Here is a 23,781-nt window from a genome sequence, read left to right as displayed (position 1 = left end):
GTAATTATTGTGTAAGCTTCTCCAGACAGCTCTCCCTATGTACCTCACTCCTGAACCACATCTCCCCTGCTATTCTACACACAGGGTTTTTTTTTCCAGACATGCCACCTGTATCAAATTTGATATTGATTTGATAATGTGCACAAATGGACACTAAAATGAGAAAATCATTTTCATCAGCCACCAAAGGGTCAATTTCTTCTCTCCTTATGCAGGCAGTCCTATTAAATTTAATGGAATTACTTGTGGTAAGGCCCAATCCAACTTCCAGTGAAGTCAAGTCCCAATTACTCTGATGGGAACTAGACTGGATTCTGAGTGAGGAGATCAGAATCTGTCCCTAGAATTGGATTTAAACATCAAAGATCAAGAGTTAAGTTGACACTTATCTACATGTTTATTAGACAATACTTTAAGCTTTCAGGCCTTATGAAGCCTAAGTCATGCTTATACTACAAACTACATATAGAATTCTTGCCACATAAATATAGCAACTTTTCCTAGCTCCCTTTCATCCTCCAGAGAACACTATGGATTTATACATAGCCATGTTGGTGTGATTGCATTTTAAATGAGAAAAGAGAATTTTGTTTTGGAAAATTTATTTAGAGAGTAAACATTATTCCAGAGTTAGGGGGGGTTTTCGACAATTTATTGTTTAATTTAGTATTTCCTTTCTACCGCAAGACATTAAAGATGATCCATGTACTGCTTCGAGGTGTCTTGCATCCCACAGAGTTTACTTGTGTATCTAGGTCACCAGCTCCATTTGGCACTGTTTGTCACCACCAAAAATAAGGATTCTGGACATTTTAGTTCCAAGGAGGCTGATTTTCAAGATGGCTAGGAACTAGTGGTTTGGAGGGTAGGCAAATACCTGACCTACCACAGGACTCCAAATACCACTCAGTTCAGAAGTATCTGAACTAACCTCATATCTATGTTGTAGATAGAAAGTGTATATCATGCCTACATTGTGGTATTAAAATAAAATAGGCACTGTACAAGTTGTAAGGACTAGACATTTCCATTTAACTTCTGGGTTCTTCCAATCAATGTCATTGTGAAATCTTCTTTTCTGCAGAACAAAAAATTCCCTTAGTAAAAAGGTAGCACTGCAAATTGTAATAAGTGTTGACTGAATATGCACACGGTACAAATAACTTACCTTCATCAAGAAAAGACGATGTAAACCATTAATACACAACCCACAATCCAGCCAACCATGAGAAGTGCAGGTACAACAAGACGTGAGTATGGGATTTCCCCTGAAGAGAGAGAATATAGACTTTTATTCAGAAAGAGTATGACAGATAGGTCATGTTACACTAACTCTAAATCTGTTAAGTAAAACATGTGAAAACTGTGCTGATCTTTAAAAAAAAAAAAAAGACCAGTGAACTGAGGCAACCAATAATAGACAATAGTGAAAGCCTAACGGATTTTTTAATTACCATGTAAAATTATGATTGTACATGAAAAGATTCTTATTTAGCACAGTGATTTAGAAAATAGAAATCAAGTTTTAGGAAAATCTATTTCTGTTCTAAATCAGGATTTCAAGAAAAAAATTTCAACCTCTTCCAGCAAATAGTAAGTTTGTACTGCCCAAAAGCTTACTACTAAGAATGGGATCCACAGAAATACTTTTTGGCCAGGATGAGTCCACTTTAGTTTCCTTTTAGAAAACATTTCAAAATAAGTCCTCCAGCAATGAAAAATATAGGAACTGTTTTGATAGCATAAGACCACGCATCACATTGAGGTGACTGGATCACATTGGCAGTCTTGGTGGGGTAATCAACAGCTCAATATTTTGCTCACTACACTATAAAAGCTAAATACACAGAGTATGCCATACCACTAAATAATAGACAGCACCTCTACACACAAGAACTGCATAGACTTCTATTTAAAATACAGCATGGATAAGCAACCACATAACACAAAGATAAACTCCATTGTAGGGTTTTGGTGACATGGAGCCACAAGGAAATTCCAAACTACACTTTCTTTTTGAGACACTTACGTATCGGATACTTCATTAGAGAAAGATACTTCTATTGAGAGACTGGCTGTAATATTTCCTAAAGGTCACATTACAAATGAAGGGCTGTATCCTGCAGGGTGGCAGCACAGAGTTTGTACAGAACAGTTGCTAAATTAACAGTAGGGCTGCTGAGTATGGTGCTTTGTTACTTGAGAGCTAATTAGATGAAGTAAGATATGAGAAGCAGGCGCTGCAAGCTGGTGGGTCAGCAAGAACACTGCCCAGCATAAATCATAAAGCACTGAGCAGCTGGCTCTGTGGAATAGTGTTTCATAGGAACCATTGGAAGCATTTATGTTAGTGGAGGAGCAGTCCTAAACACTGCTCACAAGCACAAGACACTGCTCCTGGGACCTAATCCAAAGTCCATTGCAGTCAACGGAAAGGCCCACTGACTTCAAGAGACTTTGGATCAGAGAGGTGGTTGACAGCAGGAGTAACTGAAAATCCTAAAAACAGCTGCTATGCCCCATATTTGCCAGTCAGCGCCTATGCTACTGCCATGCTCTCTTTCTCCCCATCGCCCTAGTTTTTCCTCTTTCTTAGTTGTATGAATCTCAGAGCCAGGGGTTTGTTCAGATTGCCGAGCACCCTGCTCTTTTCTGCACACTCCACGGAAGCTCCTCTGCACAGGAAAGGAGCAAACTGAGTGCTTTGGATCTCTGCACTTCAGCAGCTTGCAAGAACAAGTGTAAAGAGCCTAATCCTGCAATCCTCACTCCCATGAGTAGTCCTTATGAAGTCAAGGATTTCGCTAGTACAGGATATTTGCATGAATGAGGGATTACTGGCTAAGTGCATCACTATATAACTGGAAATGGGCACTAAGCAGCCAGTCTTTCCATTCCTCACTCAGCTTCCTCCTTTTTATCCAGAACGGTGTAAGGGCTCAGCTTTTCAGTCTTTACTCAGGTAAAGCTCCCCCTAACATGAATAGGATTGTGCCCAGGGTCTCAATGAACTCCTATTGCACTTGAGATGTCCAATCTGGCCAGGGCTGAAATGGGTTTACAGTGGTGAGTAAAAACCACATTCTTTGGTCTTTAAGCCAGTGTGCAAGCCAATTTGCTCCTTGCACAGGCTTAAAAATCTTGATCTTATACCTCCCATGCCCCTTAACCCCCAAATATCTCAGCAGATTTCACTTAGTAGATTTTTTTATATTCTATACCGTATGTACACACACATACCCCTAAACTACCATTTAGCCAACAGTCTGAATATGGAGTAGTGTGGAATCACTCGGGAGCTCGTGGAGGGATTGTGCAACCCCATGCAAAGGAGATGGTGTATGCTGCACCACCCTGTGCTGTGAGCCTGCGCTGAGGGCTGGTACAGATGGAGACAGGCTATAAACTCTGCCTCGCTGTCCCCTCTGGGGTGCTATATGCCTATGGGGTGCACTGAGGGAGGGGTCATTATGTGTCACTGTCTACATCTATTCCCCTTGTATCCTTGTAAGTGCTTGTCACAATATGGCAGATGCTGCCTATGTGTGTCCATCTACATATCTATAGCCACACATGCTTTATGGTACAGAATAGAGACCATACAAATATGTTGGTCTTAAAAGAAATTTAAAGATTCTTCTAAGATTCTATTATTTCCCTGGGATAAGGAGACTCATTCCAACAAACTCTGAAGAAAGGACTAGCATGGGATCTGCGTATAAGAATATATAAATAACTCGGGAGCTTTTGTTGACTTTGTGTCCTCAGTATCGAAGAGGCATATATTGTTCACAATTACACAGCATGGAAGATGTTGCTGCTTTTATAAAATATGGACTTTATTTTTTTTTTATTTGTAACATCTATCCAAAGAGCAATAAGGGAATGTCATTCTTACAGGAAAATAATGTTACAAAGAATTTCTGACTGGAGCAGAAAGTTACAACATTCTAAAATGAATGTGCAATCAAATAAATACTTTTCTAAAGAAGAGAAGCACTCTTTATAAAGTGATAATTCCAATTACACAAATCAATCCATCTCCTGGGCTAGTCAGCTCACGCTAAAGAGGTGCTGGTTTGAGGCATCAGTATCCCAAAGGGTCAACAATATGATGAAATAGTTAATAACCAGGCACCCATCCATACTTGTATGCGTGGATTAGAATGATAAAATAAACCTGTCAATCCTGCTTTTTCAGAATGTGTATTTGATGATACACTGCATACTACATCTTCCTAGATGTCAAAAGCCCCAGATGTCCACTGTCCACCTGCCAAACTCCTCTGACAGCTTCTTCAATGCAATTATGTATTGTCAATACAAAATCTCTGACACACTGAAAATTCATTTCAATAACAAAATAAATAAAGGGAGAGCTCTGGTATGGATTGTTTTAGCAATTTTCATATTTAAATAATTAAAATCCTTTTATCTTTCAGTTAAGTGAGGTTGCCTCATGAATTGTCTGTCTGCTGCACTGAGGTATTGCAAGAGCCAGGGACCTTAATGGAGAATTTTGATCCAGCTTGCAGTTGAGTACATAGGACCTTGGTTAAAGATATAATTATATAGGAAACAGTGACATCTAGTTGATAGGGCACCAGGCTGGGCGTCAGGAGACCTGGGTTCTAGTCCTGACTCTACCACTGTTTTACTGTAAAATCTAGGCCAAATCATGTGTGTCTTCCTTTATTTATTTATTTGTAAAATGGGAACAATGAGACATACCCTACTGATGTAAAGTACTTTGATATCTATGGATAAAACAGCTATATAAATACTAAATATTATTATTTATTCTGCATAGTGGTTGAAATGAAAAAGTCAGCATTCACCAACATTTATCACACTGCTGAAGCTGAGATTAGCACAGTTTTCCCTGTACTTAGAAGATACCAATGGTGACTGTGTAGGTGGCAGATTGTTCTCACTGGCTTTTACCATCTACAAATTTATAACACTTAATACTACAAATAATAAATCAAACAGAACATTTCTACAAGTAAACAACTTGAGTAACTACATGTACCAACCGCCAACATGGTTACACCTATAGTTGCTTTCCATCCACTCCTCGTGAAAATGGTGTAAATACAGCAGTGCACTATGTGTAGAATGCACTTTATTGTCGTTTGTTATGGGCAATCAATGCAAAAATCACACGTTGTGATTTCACTTTGCCCTGCCATTTGGAAACTGTGGAGTCACAACCTAGCTCATATAAAAACAAAAGGATATTTATCTTTCTCACTTTCCCATACCCTCAGACTGTACCCACACAAACAATATCATTTATACACACACAATCTATACATATACATGCACTGAACATATTGTTAAACACAAATCAAAATATTCACAATAGTTTGGTAAATTAGAGACTCCTGTCAACTTAAAAAGTACATGTCTGGCTGAATAGATTGCAACTACTGTTGTTTAAACAACAACTGAGATGACTACTGCTGAAAGAGATCAAAGAGAAAAAAGTGTTCTCCGGTTTCCAGTGTGTTGGTATATTTGACAATACTTTGCATATAGTCATTTTTAGTGTTTAACCTATAAAGTCAGTTAGTCACTTTCCCTTACTGTTAGTCTTTCATGGGGACAGACTTTAAAAAACAGGAAAATGTGATTGTAAAAGCACAAAAACTGCCAGTGAGATTCGGAAGCAGGAGACTTCAAAATACTTTTAACTTTTTTTTTTTTAGCAGATTGGATTTCAAATGTACTCTATTCCTTTACTGAAAAGTAAAATATACAATACATCATCTAGGAATTAGTAGCTTACAAGTAGCATAATATCTTTGCACTATACTGCTATACTTATGCATTTTAAACATACATTATTTATCTGTGCATCTTACCTACTTCTGCCATTCCTCCCTCTACTGGATTTATTGACAAGTTTTAAGGTTTGCCTCAGCAGTTGTTACTGTGAGCTCTGGGATGCTTTAAATAGAGCAATATTTGGAATGTACTGCAGCTGCTTTTACACTGATGCCAATTTTCTGCTATATGCATTCAATTGTTTGAAAAGAGTTCAGGTCTTAAAGTTTACAACTTCCAGTTCTTGTTAATTTATAGAACTGTATTAAAGAAAGATAGGAGGTTAATTTTTGCATGGACAATGAAATGAGGGCTGAAGTTTGATTTATGGTGTCTTAGCTTAGTTTCAGCATTTTACTGTGTAATATTCATGATCATCACTTTATTTAGAGCAAGACTGGGATCCAATTTGCTCTTGAATTCCCAATCCTCCTTAATTCCATTCCCTGATAAGAAGACAAGCAACATTACAGTTGCTTGTACATTTGTGTTACTATTATTTTCTATGCACCAACATTGAGTTTGGCATTGCACAGGACAGGAGAGAAAAGGAGACAGTCCCTAACCCTAAGAGTTTACAATCTAGAATCCTGTTTCTCTTATTCATGTGAGTGAGTATATTCAGTGGAGACACTCACATGAATGACGTAAAAAGCATTTTGCCATAAATATAACATATAAATAGGTAATTTAATAAAAATGGTTACAAGCTGCAATCTCGAATAATGCAGGGGAAAAATATAGGAACTGTTGCCAGCTGTATGCCAAAAAGATAAACTGTATGTGTTGAATTAAGGGGGAAATCCACATACAGATTATTAGGAAATGTTCCTGGTAATAGCTTTTTCACTGATTCATTAAGGATCTGTTCAGAGATCATTTGCTCGATGGAATCCAGTATTAAATATAGATTGTTCCACAGAAGATTGGAGATTGTTAGATATGCAGGTTCAATTGTACATTATCCATAAACACTAAACAGGATGTTTTTCTCTATTTTGCTTCAGGGTTAGGATGACATTAATTTTCAGCATGCTTCAGCTCACGAAAGCTTATGCTCAAATAAATTTGTTAGTCTCTAAGGTGCCACAAGTCCTCCTTTTCTTTTTGCGGATACAGACTAACACGGCTGCTACTCTGAAACCTGTCATTCATTTTCAGCAAAATTATGTCCTTCAGAAAAATTAATATGATATGCAATCCCACTTGAGAGCTGTGCCTAAATGTCAACAAAGTGAACATTCTCCCCTATGGTTTTGAAATATAGCAAAATGATGAAGTGTTGGTCAAAGCTATGACAAGCTTTACTGGATTTTTGGGGGTTATCTGATCCAGATGTTTGCACTGTAAGTAATTTAGAACTGATCATACTGCCCCAAAGCTCTGCCCCTGCTCTACCTACATGTGACATCAAAATGAAATGGTGCTCACAGCATATTATGCAGATCTTCATAACATAATTATCCCTTTTCATATGTGTTTTAATCAGCAGTGAAGTAATTAACATTGTTGACCTTTAAAATGTTATCATTGTGCTTCAGCATTAACTCCTTATTAAGATGGATGGGGAGCTCACACCTTTCTTAAAGCAACTGTATCAGGCTGACCACAGGCTGACATTTTTAAAGGTTTTCTTAATATTTCTTTTGAATCAAAGTTTAAATATTGGAGCACAAGATGTTCTCCACCAGAGACAAGCAAGGACTCGTGGAGCCATTGTGAGCTAACTGATTCTAAAACCTGCTGACAACACGTGCACCTGCTCTTTTAAAAGGGGTGTAAATGAAAGCTAAAAGCCCAGGGTTCTGCGGGGTGAGGGTTTCCCTGGCACAGGCAATGTGGGATACAACGATACAGCTACTTTTCAAGGACTCTCACAAGCCCTGTGTAGGAGGCACGCCAGCTATGGAGATTCTGGGCCGAACTACAGCCCACAGGGACAGGAAAGACTGCCATAACTTAGAAACTAAATACCCACGTAAAAGGCAGTCGAAAGTGTGCTCACCACTGTATACAGGGTAAGAGCTCTTTTTCCTGTAACGGTGGAAACTATGGGCCCCGTACGGTGTATATTTGGTATCTGTGTGCAAAATATTCTCATCTAGGATGAACAAGAAAAATGGGTGACAATGAGATAATTGAAAGGGAATGATTTCTATTTTCATAGTCAGTGTCTTAGAAACCACACTAGGACACACAAAGTGACTTAGCTGCACTCAACTCAGCATAACTTTATTGAAGTCAATAGAGAGGATTAATTTAAACTTATTATGTATCTATTTCCCATCTTGCTGTCAACAATTCTTGTTTCCATGCCTGCTTACTTCAGCATGGTTTCTAAACTGATGACCACAGAAAAACAATGAAACCAAATGTCACCCACTGAAGTTCCCACCAGTCTCCAGTATCAAATGTCTGACTAGTTTTCTGGTTTCTCTTTCTGCCACTCTGTATTTAACTGATTCACCATTGCTTTACTTTAGCTTAAGGACGAATTACATGGACATAAAACAGAAGTAATACTTTTAAAAGGGCCAGAGCAGTATAAAGGGGACCTGCCCTGAGTGCATCAGGCCCATGCTGTCCTGTTTAGGTAGGTATATTTTTTCCTGTATTTACCTTAAACTGTATTTACCTTTTGTCCCCAGGCCAATGGAATTTGGGACTTCTATGTGGACTTCCACTCCTACCACATAACTCCTGGGCCATAACTCTCTTCAGGCAGACTGGCCAATCCAATGGTCATACTATTATTGGTCCATCTGTCCATGGCTGCATTCCCTGCCACCCTTTTCAAAGGGTGGATGAATGTACGGATTGCAAAGTAAAACTGCTACCGACATCTGCTGCTACTTATATGGGTTTTCCCTGGGGAATATATGTTCCTAGACTGGCTGCTCCTCGACTATTGCTCCCCTTCAGCTACAATATCCAAAATTATGTGTTTAAATGGGCTGCCACTGACTCAGCGGGTTTGGGGAGATGCTATGTAGGTTTCACTCTACTATTCCCATTTGGCTGCAATCTGTGGCGTGGTTTGATTTCCTCCATGCATTGCAATGGAATGGAGCAAAGGGCCCTTATCCTGATTCCACACACACTCTCTTATTCCTGTCTGATAGTCATCTAACTATTTTCTTTTCCATTTATATACTTCTGTTTCAACCCTTTCTCCTAAAGTAGCTTTGTTCTTCATAACCCTTGCAGAAAACCTCAGTGTGTCACAGCTAACCTTCTGGTCTGTTATCTGCATTGTATTCAGAATGGAGAGCAGATTTGTTCCCTGTTTAATGGCCACAGTCCTCTACATTCTCTAAAGAAATCAGAGATTACATTATTTTCCCGTGATACCTGAAAGATTTTTTTAAAAAATTACAGAAATATTGAGCCCATCACTGAAGCACAGCTGCTTCGGTCAATTTGTGCTTATATCTCCTACATTCTTCTGTTTTTAAATGTATGTCAGGGGCACCTAGCCCTCTGGATGAGTGCTTTCTTTGGTGGAGTTTCCATTGCTACAGGTACCATGGAGACACAAAGCCTGATTCTCCTATCGCCTGCATCAGTTTTACACCAGCGTGTCTGGTGACATCAATGAAGTTACTCCTGATTTACCTGAGGGCAGGATCAGGCCTGTAGAATCTGCAAGCTCCTGCTTGGTAGAACCATGAGGCTGATTTCCTGCAGGACTCTGCAGTACTTCTAGCACTGCAGAAATGTGCCATCTACTTTTCAATGAAGGCTCCTCTGGTCTCCTCAAAGAACATGAAGGGTCTGATCCTATGATCACTGAAGAGGATGGAAAGACCCCCCACTGGCTTTTATAGGCAGTGGGTCAGTCTGACTGTACGTTTTTGCTCTCATAAGTCTAACTATTCTGATTATTATACTATTCCTGCATCCTAAATTTGATTTATTTCATTGAATTATTCCTAGGACCCTATTGTTGAGAGTTCTTCAGTTTATAAACAACCATTCCTCACCCCGGTGGTCTAGCAGGAGTGAAGTTAGCATTGAGGGATTATTAATCACAAAACCTGGGCAGCAAAACTCATTCTCTCTTCCAAGAGGAAAATAAACTCCCAACTGGGAGTTATTAACCTCTCTTCCAAATTCTTCAGCATTACATTCTGAGATTTGTAATAATCACCTTATAAAATTATAGGATAAACAACCAGCACAACGCAGGTCTGTTTCACTCAGAAGTTTCAACTTTTGCTGGCTTTAAAACCATTTGTTTTTTCATAGGCCTCTGAGGAGCGATTCTTCTAGCACAGTAGGTGAAACACAGTGTTCCCTAACAGATCTTTGTTTATAATACTTCCTAAAGATGTCAAGATTTAATAAAACAGGTCCCAAGCCTTTTCCAATCTATAGTACATCCTAGTAAAATCTCTAAGTGAAGCATTTAAAACCTGAAGAGATTTTCTACATATTGACTAAATCTTTCTTTGTTCAAGATAAACCAGAATTTTAATCTACAGTCTCATCCAGGAACTTTCTTCTAAATCTAGGTAGTGGCATATGCATCATCCCTATAGTATAGCTGCTCCATTTTAAATCATATTTAAAATCTGTAAAGGCATTTCCCTTTTCCTATCTTACCACTTGAGTCCTCATTGGTTTTATTGGGCTATTTATTTGTGAACATACAGAATAAAAACCTGTAAGATACAGTATAGAATACAAAAAGACCTCTGATGGAGTCCAACTAGGAGAGCTTGTAGGATCAAATATACAGCACTTTAGTCAATTGGCTTATGAAGCACTGGGGAACAGAGTAAATGGTTCCACTGGCTACTAACCATCGCCATCTTATTTTTCATTACTCGCATAGGAAAAAACAACATAAACAAAGAAGGAAAGAATGCAGTGGAGTAAACTGATGTAAACAGGAGCTAAACAGCCTACATCCCCTGTTTCTCTCTCTTACATGACTAACCTTTTCCGTCTAACCTGCAGATTCTGTCACCATTATTCATGTTAGGGTTTGACCTCAGTGGGGTATTTGTGCAGTAGGGAACTAACTACTCATTCAACAACTCCATCAGAATCTGGCCCCTGATTTCTAATTTTCGTGGTAACTCCTCTGTTACCTTTGTTTGGGTTAAAACCTGGATTAGGCACAGGACAAAAATGAAAATTAGTGTTGTGCTTTTAGATTAGTTCTTAATAAAGAATGATGCAATGTTGTCTGAGTCACAGTTATCACTCCTTTTTAAGGAGACACTATGGACTGAATTAGCAAAGGTGCTGCAGATTAGTCCCGAAGTTTTTTGGCAGGGGTGTATGAATATGCCTACAGACTGCTTGTCAACACATTGCTGGCTTTTGCAAATCATTCTTTCAAGTTCACGAGCAATACAATTCCCTTTAAAAAATGCCTGCCTCTCAGCAAGCATTGCATGAAGAGTCTAATTTGGTTTTAGTAATTTAAAACAGGTACTTTGCAAAACAACTCATGAATCTATAATATTCTATCATGCTATGCATACCTCCCGCACAGCTCAGTGTATTATTTCATGATGAGAGACAAGATTAAAGATTAAAGCCCAAGCTTTAAATGCTTTTTCTAACTTTGGTGTTGAGGACAATAGTTTTTTGGGATAGTATCCAGTTCATTGTAGAAATAGGATTCTGTTCCCTGTACAACACAAAAACATTTATTTAAAAACTCTGTGATGCAATACCGTCATTGTCTGCATAGCTGCTCCTATAAGAATTCTATTTGCTGTACTTCTGCTAATTATATACACCTGATCTAGTGGAAATAATTTCTGCCATGAACAATGTATCCCCAACAAGACATACTGACCTTCGTGAATTGGGATCTTTCCAGTCCTTGCTCTTTTGAGCAAGGACACAGAGTCAATGCCCTTTAAAACAGCTTCAAGAACTAAATTAATTTAGCTGAAAGCATAAAAGGGATTATTTAGCAAATCTCAGGTGTGAAGTTCAGTTGTGTTACTCTACATTTTTTGTAAATTTACAGTTTAAAATGCGAGTTATTTGAAGCTACTAAACCACAATACAGAATGCAAGAATACACATTGGAAATAAATTAAATTCTACAATAGATCAAAGCACAACAGCCAAAACAAACAGGTGTACAGTTTCAAATATAAAAGCAAAGACATCTACACTACAAATGACCAAGGAAACAGAGCTCAGAGGATAATTCATAGCAAGTACTTGACTTGCTTCTTGCCTGCTTGCAGAAAGTCCATGAGAAGAACATGATTTCCTGAAATTGACTAGTGATTGAATTTGCAACGTTTTTTTTCATTTCCGCCCTTCCCTGTTTATTGTGATGATCCCATATGCAATATTCAACATTTGACCTGTTTTGGTTAGGGGTGATTGGTCACCAAATCACAGGATATAATTTCTCCTCATGAACTGGGTGAATAAGGTATTCAAGCAAGTGAGTAGTCCTATTGACTTCAATGAGTCTACTCATGTACTTAAAGTTAAGCACATGCTTTAAGTGAGCTGCTGAAATCAGGCCATAATCAAGAGGAGGGATTGAACAATCCACTGGAGCTTTGAGTTTCTTGGGAAGAGAAAGCATTACATGGGGTGGAAACAGGATTGTGCTATTTTAGAAAATATTAAATCTTTTGCTTTCTGGGCCATACAGATTTTGCTTTAGAGAAAGATCAGGCTACTGCTAGATTGGCCATATCTATTGTTTAAACGACTATATCTATAAAATAGTTGATAAAATACCATGGATCAGAGTGACTATCTAGGTATCAAATGATAAAGCATAGCATTTCTATTTCTGTTAGCAGTATTTATAGCATCTGAACATCTATACACACCATTTTGTAGATTAGCTGAGGAATGCTTTCCTTTTTACATATCCCACTTGATTCATACATTCTTTTAGGAGGCACTGCTTCCAAAAAGGCTAGAAGCATTTCACTGAGAATATTAAAATCTGATTTGAGGAGAAAATTGCCTCGTATAATTTACAAGTTTCTTGGACTTTCCCATTATGAAATGTTAGCCCCCATCAAAGAAAATTGACATTTTCTTCCATTAAAGCAGCTTCTTCTCTTAGAAAATGAGGCGGCAATAAGTCAAAGGCCCTATTTTTATATATATATATATCTTATTACTATTATTTTGCCAGATTCCATCAATGGCCTAGGAATTTTAATATTGATGAGAAAATATTGCAGTTTTATTAAATCTGAAGTTTAGGGACATGTGGATATAAACACATCTAGAGATATTTTTATTTGACATGGGCCTGAGTCTCAAAATGTGAATCCCTCCCCTGCCAAAAAGTGGCAGCAAGGTTGGAGAGAATTTCTGATCACTTTTGAGAGCATGAAAAATAAGACTGGTTGTTGACTTCCTTCATATTTGTTAAGTAGAGAAACTAAGAAATCTCATTTACTCTGCCATGTAAAATTTAAATCCACACACTCTTTCCCAGGGCTCAGGGTATACGTGAGCAATTTGTTTGTGAGCTAAGTGGGGTCAAGGACACTGGTTTATTGGAATACTGAAGCATATCAGTACAAAGATAACTGTGAATAATGTCACTTGGAGAAATGATGTTACCAATTCGCAACTTCACATACAATCTAATTTGGGGGTTGTTTCCTTGTTGTTTTCTATAATTTTAAAAATTATCTTGACAAAGATTTAGGTTTTGACTTTGCATTGTTTCATTTCAGACAGTGACTTTTGAGTGATTGCTTGGTGAATATCTTCTTTTGGATTGGCACAGGGATAATTGTTGTGAATAAAAATTCTTGACAGGTGATTTATGAAAAGTCATCTCATGCTGGATTTCTTCGTAATGGGCTCTAGATCACTAGAAGGCATGCTGCACTGTAAATTGACAGTATGTAAGGCAATATCATATTTTAAAGCAGCCACTTTAGCAGCTGCAGTATCTACTGGAGCATTGCAATTCTGTGTGGTGAGTAACAACAACAGATAGAGCAGCTTGTGATCTAGTTGTCAGGAATTTTATTTTCCAGTCAAATGTTATCCTTCCTCATCTTTTAACTGTATTTATTACCTGGGACAGAACCAGTTTAATAGCAGTAATGCCAGCCTGTGTTTTCCATACACTCTACCAAGAAATCTGACAACCTGCCCCATCCTCTGTCACATGATGTGCTATATGATGAATAAGAGGCCAGGCATATTTTACTACCGTGGTTTGGACACGTAGAGAAGATTAGGAGTCCTGTCCTGAAAAGTGCTAAGCCACTTAATCAGCCACTGATCACAACTGAAGTTGAGGGTACTCAACACCTGACAGGAATTACTCAGCACCCTGAAGAATGAGGGCCTGGGTCACTGACAGAAAGCGCTATAGATATTTCATGTAAACCTTCCTTAGTATTTCCTCTTCTCCAGTGAGCCTTATTCAGCAAGGAAAACAGCCAGACCATATACAATAGCACCTCAGGAACATGTCAAGTCTTCAGGAGGCTATGTTGTCAGATTGATGCCTTATTGTACCACCCTGGTGCGACTTATACTGCAGGAGCTGAAGAAGACCTGGCATTGCCGTTATAATTTTAAGGAGTTTAACATGTCACACTTTCAAAATTACATTGCTCTAAAACTTTCTGTCTGAGCCCAGGTGAAAGTTTTGATTTGAGCATGCCTGCAGTGTTTCCCACGTGACTTTTTGGCCATCACAGAAGCATGGTGCCAACAGTTAGTTTCCTTGCAGTATTGTGTAAGCAAATATAACCAACAGTGAATATTGTACACTATAAAACTTCAGGGACAACAAGACCAGTATGTATTCTAATGTGGATCTATTAGCAACTGACTGGATGCCAGTCTCCGTCCCTTCCACTGCCCCCATGCCACATGTAGGAGAGGGTTTCACCAGGTGTAGCGGCAACCCCTTTCACTATTCCTCAGGAGTGCCCACGACCAATGCCCAAGCAGCAACTGGTTTCAAAGACCCTCAGCTGGACCATTTCTAACTGACCAATCAACTGGAATGCACCAAAATTATGACAATTGTAATTTAGTCCCTCCTCTGAAACCAAATCGCCTGGATGCTGGGTAGCATGTGAAAAGATGCACAGCACTGTGCCACTTCCATCATTTTGGAAAATCCCTTCCAGACACACAGACTGGATATCAGCTTAGCCCCCAGTATCTCTGCAGATCCACTAACTAGTTTAAGGGTGGAAAGGAGGGGACTGAGCTAGGGAGCTCACAGTGGTGACACTGCCTAGAAAGCAAACTGTATACACCTTCCTGCTCGTCCACCAGACAGGAGCCAATCACCCAGCCCCACACTACTCCCATTGCACAATGGCAATGTGCAGGACAAGTGCCAGAACCTGGACCCAACAGCAGTGTGCAATTCTCCCTTCCTCCCCACCATGCCCTGCAGCATGAGGATGGAAGGGGAGGGAAGAAGGAATCAGGGTGAGTGAAGTAGCAGACGCCCCTACCAGAGGTGGAGGAAGGGGTATGGGGAACACTGCCTCAGTTGCTCCTAGCCACGATCACCCCTTCCCCACAGGGTGTCTTCACTGCTCCGCTCCCATCCTGACTGGTAAGAGAACATTGCTTAGAGTCAGTTTTAGTTAACTTCCCAGATTTCCCTGCAGTGCTTGGGACCAGAACCTCGATTCTGCCAACACCATTCCACTCCACAAAGGGAATAGGCAATGGAAGACTCCCCCAGTAAATGTTGAGGATGGGGGGGAATGATGAAGATGGGGACATGTAGTGCCAGCGGTGAAAGGAGGCAGGGTTGTAGAAATGTGGGACACTACAACAAATGTAATTTACAGCAGCCTAGTGGCTGAGAGCCATTGCAGCCCCCAGCAATCTGAGGATCAGGTAAACAGGTGACTTAGAGCCACCTTCCCCTCCTTCTCAGCTGCATCAGTCCGCAGCTGGGCATAGCTGAGGTTCACGCTCTTGGTGCCTTGACACTGTGGCAATGGGCACATTAGAATACCTAGCAAGCTGAAAACCAAATTTAATAACTGGATATTCTTGGCTGGGTGTATGATGGTTCTCTTGCTGCTTTTCCAAAATACAGCAACAGCAATGAAATGTCCAGCCTTGATGCTTATTTCAGGTCTTGATTCAGCTCCGAATTTCACGAACAACTTCCTATTAAATTAAAACGTTCTGCATTTTTGTGTTTTCAGTTCATGTATAAAGAGGCAGAAAGTATTTGGACCTGGGTCTGGCTGTATCTTCTAAAAGAAAAACACTGGCAGGTGCCAAAAGTGAGATATAATGACAAAACATGAACTAGGGAAGCTGGCAAAAAAATGGAAAGAGAGAGATTTGATAAATACTCATTGGCATTGTTTGTTAAGAACATTTTATTTACTTGAGATTTAAATTATTTTAGTTTTAGTCTGAAATCATTTTGTTTGTTTAGTGAAAAGGCAGCTAAAAATGGAGCAAAAAGATTTCATTACCCTCTTAGGAACAATAAGTGTCTTGCCAAAATGAGGGATCTCCCCAGAAAGATTCATTCAGCAATTTCCTTTATCTAAAATTCTGGGACAAAACAGAGGGACAGCTAGCCCTGCCAGCCCTCCTCTAACATAATTAGATGCAACTGAAACTTCCTTCCAGGAGATACTGATTCCATTAAAAAAAAAAACTGGGTCAAAGCAGGACTAAAGAGTAGGGCAGTTAGTGAAAAAGGATAAAACAGAAGACCAAGAGATATTACAAAGAACTTTCAATAGAAACAAAGTATGAATATACATTAACTGAGGATGTGGCCCTATATTTCACACCTCTGAGAAATAGCGAACCCTAAAAGCCAGATCCTCATCTTAAGAGCCATCCCCTAGAACCCACTCATTGCATCCAAAATCCAAATGGGTGATAGTGAGCTCCAGACACTCAAAGGGTATCTATCATTTCAGAATTATGGACCTGTACTTGCACTATTCTGTCAATGAGAGAGTTGCGACAGATTTCAAGTGGGAACAGGTTCAGTCCCTATAGAACAAACGTATTAAACTGGATAGGAAAGAAACTAATAAAATAGCACAAATAAATCTTTATACATTACTGTTTCAGTGGCACCTGATATCCTCGCAGTTAAAGAAAATTTACAAGATGTATCAGATGGCTGTTGGGGAGAATGTGGGTTGAAAGATTCCTTCATCCATATTTGGTGGGAATCTCATAAATCACAGGAATATTAATCAGGATTTTTTACTTCATAATAGATATAAACAAATGTGGAATGGATCCCATGGGAAGAGCTTTTGGATTTCCAGGATTTAAAAAATTATATATATATACATACCCACTCCCAGTACCAATTGTTCTCACATCTAACAGTATCAGGATGTGGACTGTCAGAGGTTAGGAAGAAGAGGGAGCCTTCTGGTAATGTCTTCAGCTTCAGAAGTGCATGGGATCTTCTCATATGGGGAAAGCTCACAGATGAGGCATTAGTTCTTCACAGAGTCTATTCTATATAGGTTCTTATACTGCTCATCACCCCAGTATCTGAGTGCCTACCAGAAGTGCATTAAGCAATATGACTTGCATCTGTCATGTGTGGTTTGTTCTCTCTCTCAATCTCTAGTCAGGAGAATTGTGTGCACAGTGGCGTGTTTTGGTGATGGGTTTTTTATTTTCTTAATTTAAATGCACATGCTACTCTATGTTTATGTTAGAGAAAGCAGGTTGAAGAAATGCGCCTTGTACTTGAAGAGGCAGGTGGTGAGGTTTGTGATCCTCCTCAGTTCCTATGGGAGTTTGTTCCCCAGTCTCAGAATGGCCTCCGAGAAAGCTTTGTCTCCCACACAGACAAGCTTTACCCTTATTGTAGAGAGTTCCATTGTGCATGAAGAGTGGAGTTGTCAACTACAGTATTTAGCCAAGAGTTCAAGGTGACCTTTTAGATATGCTAGGCCCAGGCCAATGGTGTACTTTTGGTGGCCCATGTTGGTGAGAAGATGTGCTGCACCATTCTGTACTAGCTGGAGTTTCCTAAGTGTGAACGGCTTCATGGCCAGGTATTCTGCATTGCTATAGTTGAGACAGGAGGTGAAGAATGCATCTATAACATAGGGAATGTCATTGTTTGCCAGGATGAAACAGTCTCCTAACCAATCAGTGATGGTAGAAAGCATGATGCATACAGTTATTTGAGAGCTTAGTGTCAGCGAGGAATCCAAGAGCACTCCTAAATTATGGACTGACCTGAACAATTGCAGCAGGTGTGACCTTGCAACAAAAGAAGACTGGCACCATGACTGCAAACTCAAAGTGCTTTTCTCTGCCAGCTAGCATAACCTCTGCCTTGCTCAGATGGATCTAGAATTATTGTAATATAGAAAAAGATAAGTCAAAAGAAACACAGGGGGTGAAATCTGGTGCAATTTCATCTGTCAATTAATCCAGTTAATGCATGCAATTAACGCAAAACCAATTAACGTGATTAAAAAATAGTCATGATTAATTGTGGTTTCAGATAACAGCCGTGTTAGTCTGTATTCGCAAAAAGAAAAGGAGTACTTGTGGCACCTTAGAGACTAACCAATTTATTTGAGCATAAGCTTTCGTGAGCTAGCTACAGCTCACGAAAGCTTATGCTCAAATAAATTGGTTAGTCTCTAAGGTGCCACAAGTACTCCTTTTCTTTTTATGATTAATTGTAATTTTAATTGCACTGTTAAACAATAATACAATAGCCATTTATTATAATTCTTTTTGGATGTTTTTCTGCATTTTCAAATATATTGATTTTAATTACAATACAGAATACAAAGTATAAAGTGCTCACTTTATATTATTTTTATTATAAATATTTGCCCTGTAACAAAGATAAACAAAAGAAATAGTATTTTTCAATTCACCTCACACAAGTCCACTCAGTCCTATTTCTTGTTCAGCCAATCGCTAAGACAAATAAGTTTGTTTACATTTATGAGAGATAATGCTGCCCGCTTCTTATTTACAATGTCACCTGAAAGTGAGAACGGGCATTCTCATGGCACGGCTGTAACCGGTGTTGAAAGGTATTTACATTCCAGATATGTTAAACATTCATATGCCTCTTCATGCTTCATCTTGTAGATTCTAAAGTTTTACATTTGTAAGTTGCACTTTCAAAATAAAGAGATTGCACTACAGTACTTGTATGAGGTGAATTGAAAAATACTATTTGTTTTGTTTATCTTTTTTACAGTGCAAATATTTGTAATAAAAATACAAAGTGAGCACTGTACAGTATATTTGAAATCAGTATATTTGAAAATGTAGACAAACATCCAAAATATTTATAATAAAGTTAAATTGGTATTCTATTATTGTTTAACAGTGTGATTAAAACTGATTAATCATGAGTATTTTTTTAATCTTGAGATTAATTGTGATTTTTTAAATCGTTTGACGGCCCTAAGTGTAATGGCAAAACTCCCTTTAACTCCAATGAAGCCAAGATTTCATGCAGAGATTTCATAGGAGCAGATTTCACTTCCCTAAATGGATTGCACTCCATCCATATAAAGGCTTCACTCAGTCCTTAGGGAAGTGGGGAGGAGAAGAATAAATTTCATCCATTCTGCTTAGGGGAGACAATGGAAAGAAGAAGCAGAGACACAAGGAGAAAATATCCATTGAAAAATAAATACTATATATACACTGAATAAAGAGCCCCTACTTTTGCCAGTATGGCTATTTCTGGATGGAGTGTGTGTTGGAGGTTCTTTTTTCCTTAATACATACATAGCTTTGATTTCCCTTTATTTAGAAGTTTCTTTGTAAATCAATCACAACTGGGAGAAAACATGGATTTAAATGACAAGGAACATGATTCACTAATTCCAAATAGTGTTTCAAGGTTTGAAAAGCTGTTAAGTTATTTAAGCAAAACCTTCATATGCACCACAGGCAGCTCTGAATTGAGTTAGGCTATGTTACCCTCTAGTGACAAATGGTGGAACTTCACATTTAAAGCAATCTGAAGAGAGACAGTGCTCTGTTGCACTAGCATATTGAAGTGCAGTAATGATATAACTGGTACAAACAAAAAAATCAATGCAAAAATATTTTAAGAAACTAAATATACTGTAGTTTCTGAATAGAGTGGAGTTTGCTTCTTCCCAATCTGGTATTGACACTCTTGGGCTTTGAAAAGGCTGATGGACATTTGCTCTGGCTTATCAGAATATTATAATTATCTGAAACTTTGCTGGGCCCCAGAAACCTACTACCTAATCCCCACATATGTCTCCACACCTGTGGTTCCCCAACTTGTTCCGCTGCTTGTGCAGGGAAAGCCCCTGGCGGACTGGGCCGGTTTGTTTACCTGCCATGTCCGCAGGTTCGGCCGATTGCGGCTCCCAGCGGTCGCGGTTTGCTGCTCCAGGCCAATGGGAGCTGCTGGAAGCGGTGGCCAGTACTTCCCTCAGCCCACACCGCGTCCAGCAGCTCCCATTGGCCTGGAGCAGCGAATCGCGGCCGCTGGGAGCCGCAATCGGCCAAACCTGCGGATGGGGCTGGTAAACAAACCGGCCCGGCCTGGCAGGGGCTTTCCATGCACAAGCAGCAGAGCAAGTTTGGGAACCACTGCTCGATACGATAGCCTTCCTCCTGAAAAACTCCAGGTCAACTAATTCACAGCCTTGGAAAGGATCTCAACAGCAGAAGTGGTGCTGAGGGCCCCAGAAAATGGTGATGGAGCTGACAAGTACATTCAATAAATTTTAGGAACAAAGACATTGGTGAAGCTGCCAGGGAAGGGTGGGCCTTGGTCTCAGTTTCCCTTGCTGAAAGATGGACTGACTTTGATTTTCCTGCTGTGGTTCAATATTTATTGCCTTGTGCTTTCTAAAAACACATCTAAATGCAACGAGCACTACCAAACACTCACATCAAAGACTGCTATCGTTTTTTGAAAATACAAGCATTGATCCATTCCCAAAGTTTGTTAGTGGTGTCAAAATAAAAAAATGTAGATATGAATAATAGAGTCATTATTTGGAACAGAGTTTTCCAAACATAATGCATTTTAGTATAGCAGACATTCCAATTCATACCTAAAACCTTTACATTATACCATCACATATTCCAGTCTCCATCATAACACCCTATTATTCTTACAACTTCACCAAACTTTAGCCATTCAGGCTGAAATTTTCCAGGCCATATGTCTGCACCCCAGAGAGCTCTGAGAAGAATTCTACCTCAAGGACGACTTCTTTTCAGAGTTTTTCCTGGGGAGGGACATCTGTGCTCCTCCTCCAATACAGGGCTGTGTCTAATGTTATGAATGAGCCCTTAGAAAGTAAGTTGGAATCATCACATGCATCGAGACATTGTATGTGATCTTGCATGTATATATATAATCAGGGCCTGCTACCAGCTGCTTCTGCAGAATTGTGCTCCAGAAGTTCAGCTTTCATTGAATAAAATAATAAGGAAAGTTTCTGTTGTATCAACCAGGCAAGGTACTAACAAGCTTCAACAGGACTTTATTTTCAAAGTGGAAACCTCTTTACCAAGCTGCTGCTGCACTCTGTAGCTTTCTCTCAGCCTCTCAACTCCTCCCCCCTCCTTCCTGTTTCCTGTCCTTTCAGACTCCCAACAGCCAGTGCTCCCAATTCTAATAATTACAAGCAACATCTAAACACCACAGTTTCTCAACCTTAAGTTTCCAAAGAAGCCTTCCAAACATGAAGTGCAAATCAGACAGTGCCATCTGGTTGAATCTGCAGACAACCTGAAGCAATAGCTCTGAAATGTGTGAAACTGTTTGTCTCAACAGGTTGTTGACGCTGAAACCGAAAGACGAGTGTAGAATTTTCAAGTCCCACGACTTGGGCTGCTAACTTCCTTAAACTCCTTTGAAAATCCCAGCTTTAAATGTCAACATTAACTATCTCACTGATGATCACTTTAGCAGAAGGAGCCACTTAATGTGCGTGTTCCATATTCCCTAACTGCCTTCTCATCTGCCAGAGGCCCCAAGTGCTCCTGTCCAGATGTCAAAATCTCTAGCTTTAGCCCAACAACAATGCATCTAGGAGTATTCAATACAAAATTCTGCAGCACACTAACAATTAAAAAATTAGAGGCCAGATAAAATCAATTCAATTGAACATCAAATTAAAGAACACCAAAAATACTGTGCAGATAACATCATTCAGTTTCCTATTTAACACTATAAACCTCCACTTTTAAATGTATATAAAACTGTGGCCATTTCCAATCTGCTGCACCGGAGCACTGCAGAATCCCTGCCACAGAACACAAAGACCGCAAATCACAATCAAGGTGACTGAATATTAGTAGAAAGGAAGTGATACAGTGGAATGAACAGGGCATAAATCATCATTAGCTCAGACTGAAGTTTACTCATTCACAAATAGTTAACTGGGATGGACTAATTCTACCTGGTATCTTACAAAAGTTCATTTCCAATACAGAAAAATTGCCAACCACACACAGACACAGGTAGACAAGCTGCAGAAACTCCTATTGCACTGATACCAAAATAATAATTCTGATCAGCTTCAGTTTGTCTTATGACCTGTGAGCTAAACTGTGCCCTTAGCAGCCTCCACACAATTCCTCCGGGGACTCTGGCAATGCACCCTGTTATGGCAGCTACATTGCCCTGAGAGAAGAGGCAAAATGCTGCACAGTGGTGCCAGAGAAGAGGAGTGGCTGCTTGTAATCTCCTCCTCTTGCATATCCTGCCAGGGGATGGGCATAGTCCAGCCCTAACTGTATAGTTTAGGTATCTACAGCAGCATCGCCAACTCCAAGCATTCAAAGGATTGGCTTAAAATTCACAATAGTTTTCTTTTTTTATATGGCAATTTGAAAAGCAACATTAAAAGTCAACGTCCAAGTTTGTCATCCATTCTATGGCTTTCAGTAACCTGGAACGAATCAAGGCTTCTCCTCCAGAGAAGGATCTTAGAGGGCAGAGATTCATTAGATGTTCCATGGTTTTGATATCTTTTTCACAGTCACATACTGAGCTGTCCTTCATTTGCCATTTGTTTAGTAGGTAACTGCATGGCACACATGAGGTTCTGATGTGGTTCGCTGTGATCCATATCTTACATGGCATGATGAAGCCAGGTTGTCGGTCTATAGGATCTGGGATCAGGTCTTGATTCTTGACCCCGGTCTTTTCCCAGCAACTCTGCCACTTGTCTTTTGGTGACAGTTCTGAGGTTTTAAGAGCTTTGGCCACTACCAAGAAGGGATTCCTGGATTTAAGGGGGCATCTCAAGGGGAGGATGGTGTTGGAGATCTTCATAGATGGGCAAGTCTGAATTCGTTGGCACTCTGTTGTAGTCTTGAATTATTGCTGCTTCTTTTTGGAGGGATGGCAAGATATGCACAAAAGAACAGGGAGCCAGACAGCTGGTGTTGCTTCACTACACCTGTAACAATTCTCATAGCAGCGTTCAGTTCTATATGTACGCTACGTGCCCCTACTTTGGCACAATATTCACCTGCTAAAAAGACAAGGATCAAGGTGGCTGTGTACAAAGCAGGTGTGTCTGCTCCCAGCAAGTTTGTGGATTATATTGCTTGTAGCTTTTACCAGGGCAACAGCCTTCATCGGATGTTGGCAGTATGTGAGGCTACAGTCAGTACCACTGAGATTTTTCAGGAAATTCTCGTGCCTGAGTTTGGTATCACAGAAGGTGACATTCAGGCACTTCTTTGTATGTGGTTGCTTTACTGGTATGCAGAGACAGCTGGTTTTTGAGGGCATGGTCAGAGTAGCCATAATCAACAGTATTCCATTTTTTTCAGGTCTTCTGTGAGGATGAGTTCCACTTGGGTGAAAGTGCTCGCTTGGATGGCGAGTGCAAGATCAACCATGTATCCAAATTTCCATGACTGGGCCGATGGCATGGTGTTGATATAAATATTAAAGAGTGATGCTGTCAAGATGGATTCCCAGGAGATCCTGTTATTCAGTAGATGAGGTCT

The 23,781-nt window shown here is 39.6% G+C and overlaps 1 protein-coding gene across 1 annotated transcript; it reads right to left on the bottom strand.

The window, feature by feature from the left end:
- Nucleotides 1–1,173: 1,173 nt before the first annotated feature.
- Nucleotides 1,174–10,811, bottom strand: STRIT1 (small transmembrane regulator of ion transport 1). The gene is made up of 2 exons (XM_073358764.1): nt 10,772–10,811; nt 1,174–1,268 (listed from the first exon to the last, which is right to left on the bottom strand). The coding sequence occupies exons 1-2, from the start codon at nt 10,809–10,811 to the stop codon at nt 1,174–1,176; spliced, it is 135 nt and encodes a 44-aa protein (XP_073214865.1).
- Nucleotides 10,812–23,781: the final 12,970 nt, after the last annotated feature.

Source organism: Lepidochelys kempii, chromosome 9, assembly GCF_965140285.1.
Source record: "Lepidochelys kempii isolate rLepKem1 chromosome 9, rLepKem1.hap1, whole genome shotgun sequence".
NCBI classification, from domain to species: Eukaryota; Metazoa; Chordata; order Testudines; family Cheloniidae; genus Lepidochelys; species Lepidochelys kempii.
Note: the sequence above shows the minus strand (reverse complement) of the source record. Positions and strands in the feature narration are given on the sequence as shown.

Coding starts and splice junctions, on each gene's coding strand:
- STRIT1 (XM_073358764.1), bottom strand. CDS start 10,811: ATGAATAATGGTGACAGAATCTGCAGGTTAGACGGAAAAG. Junction 1,269..10,771: donor CTGCAGGTTAGACGGAAAAG/GTTAGTCATGTA, acceptor CTCTCTCTTCAG/GGGAAATCCCATACTCACGT.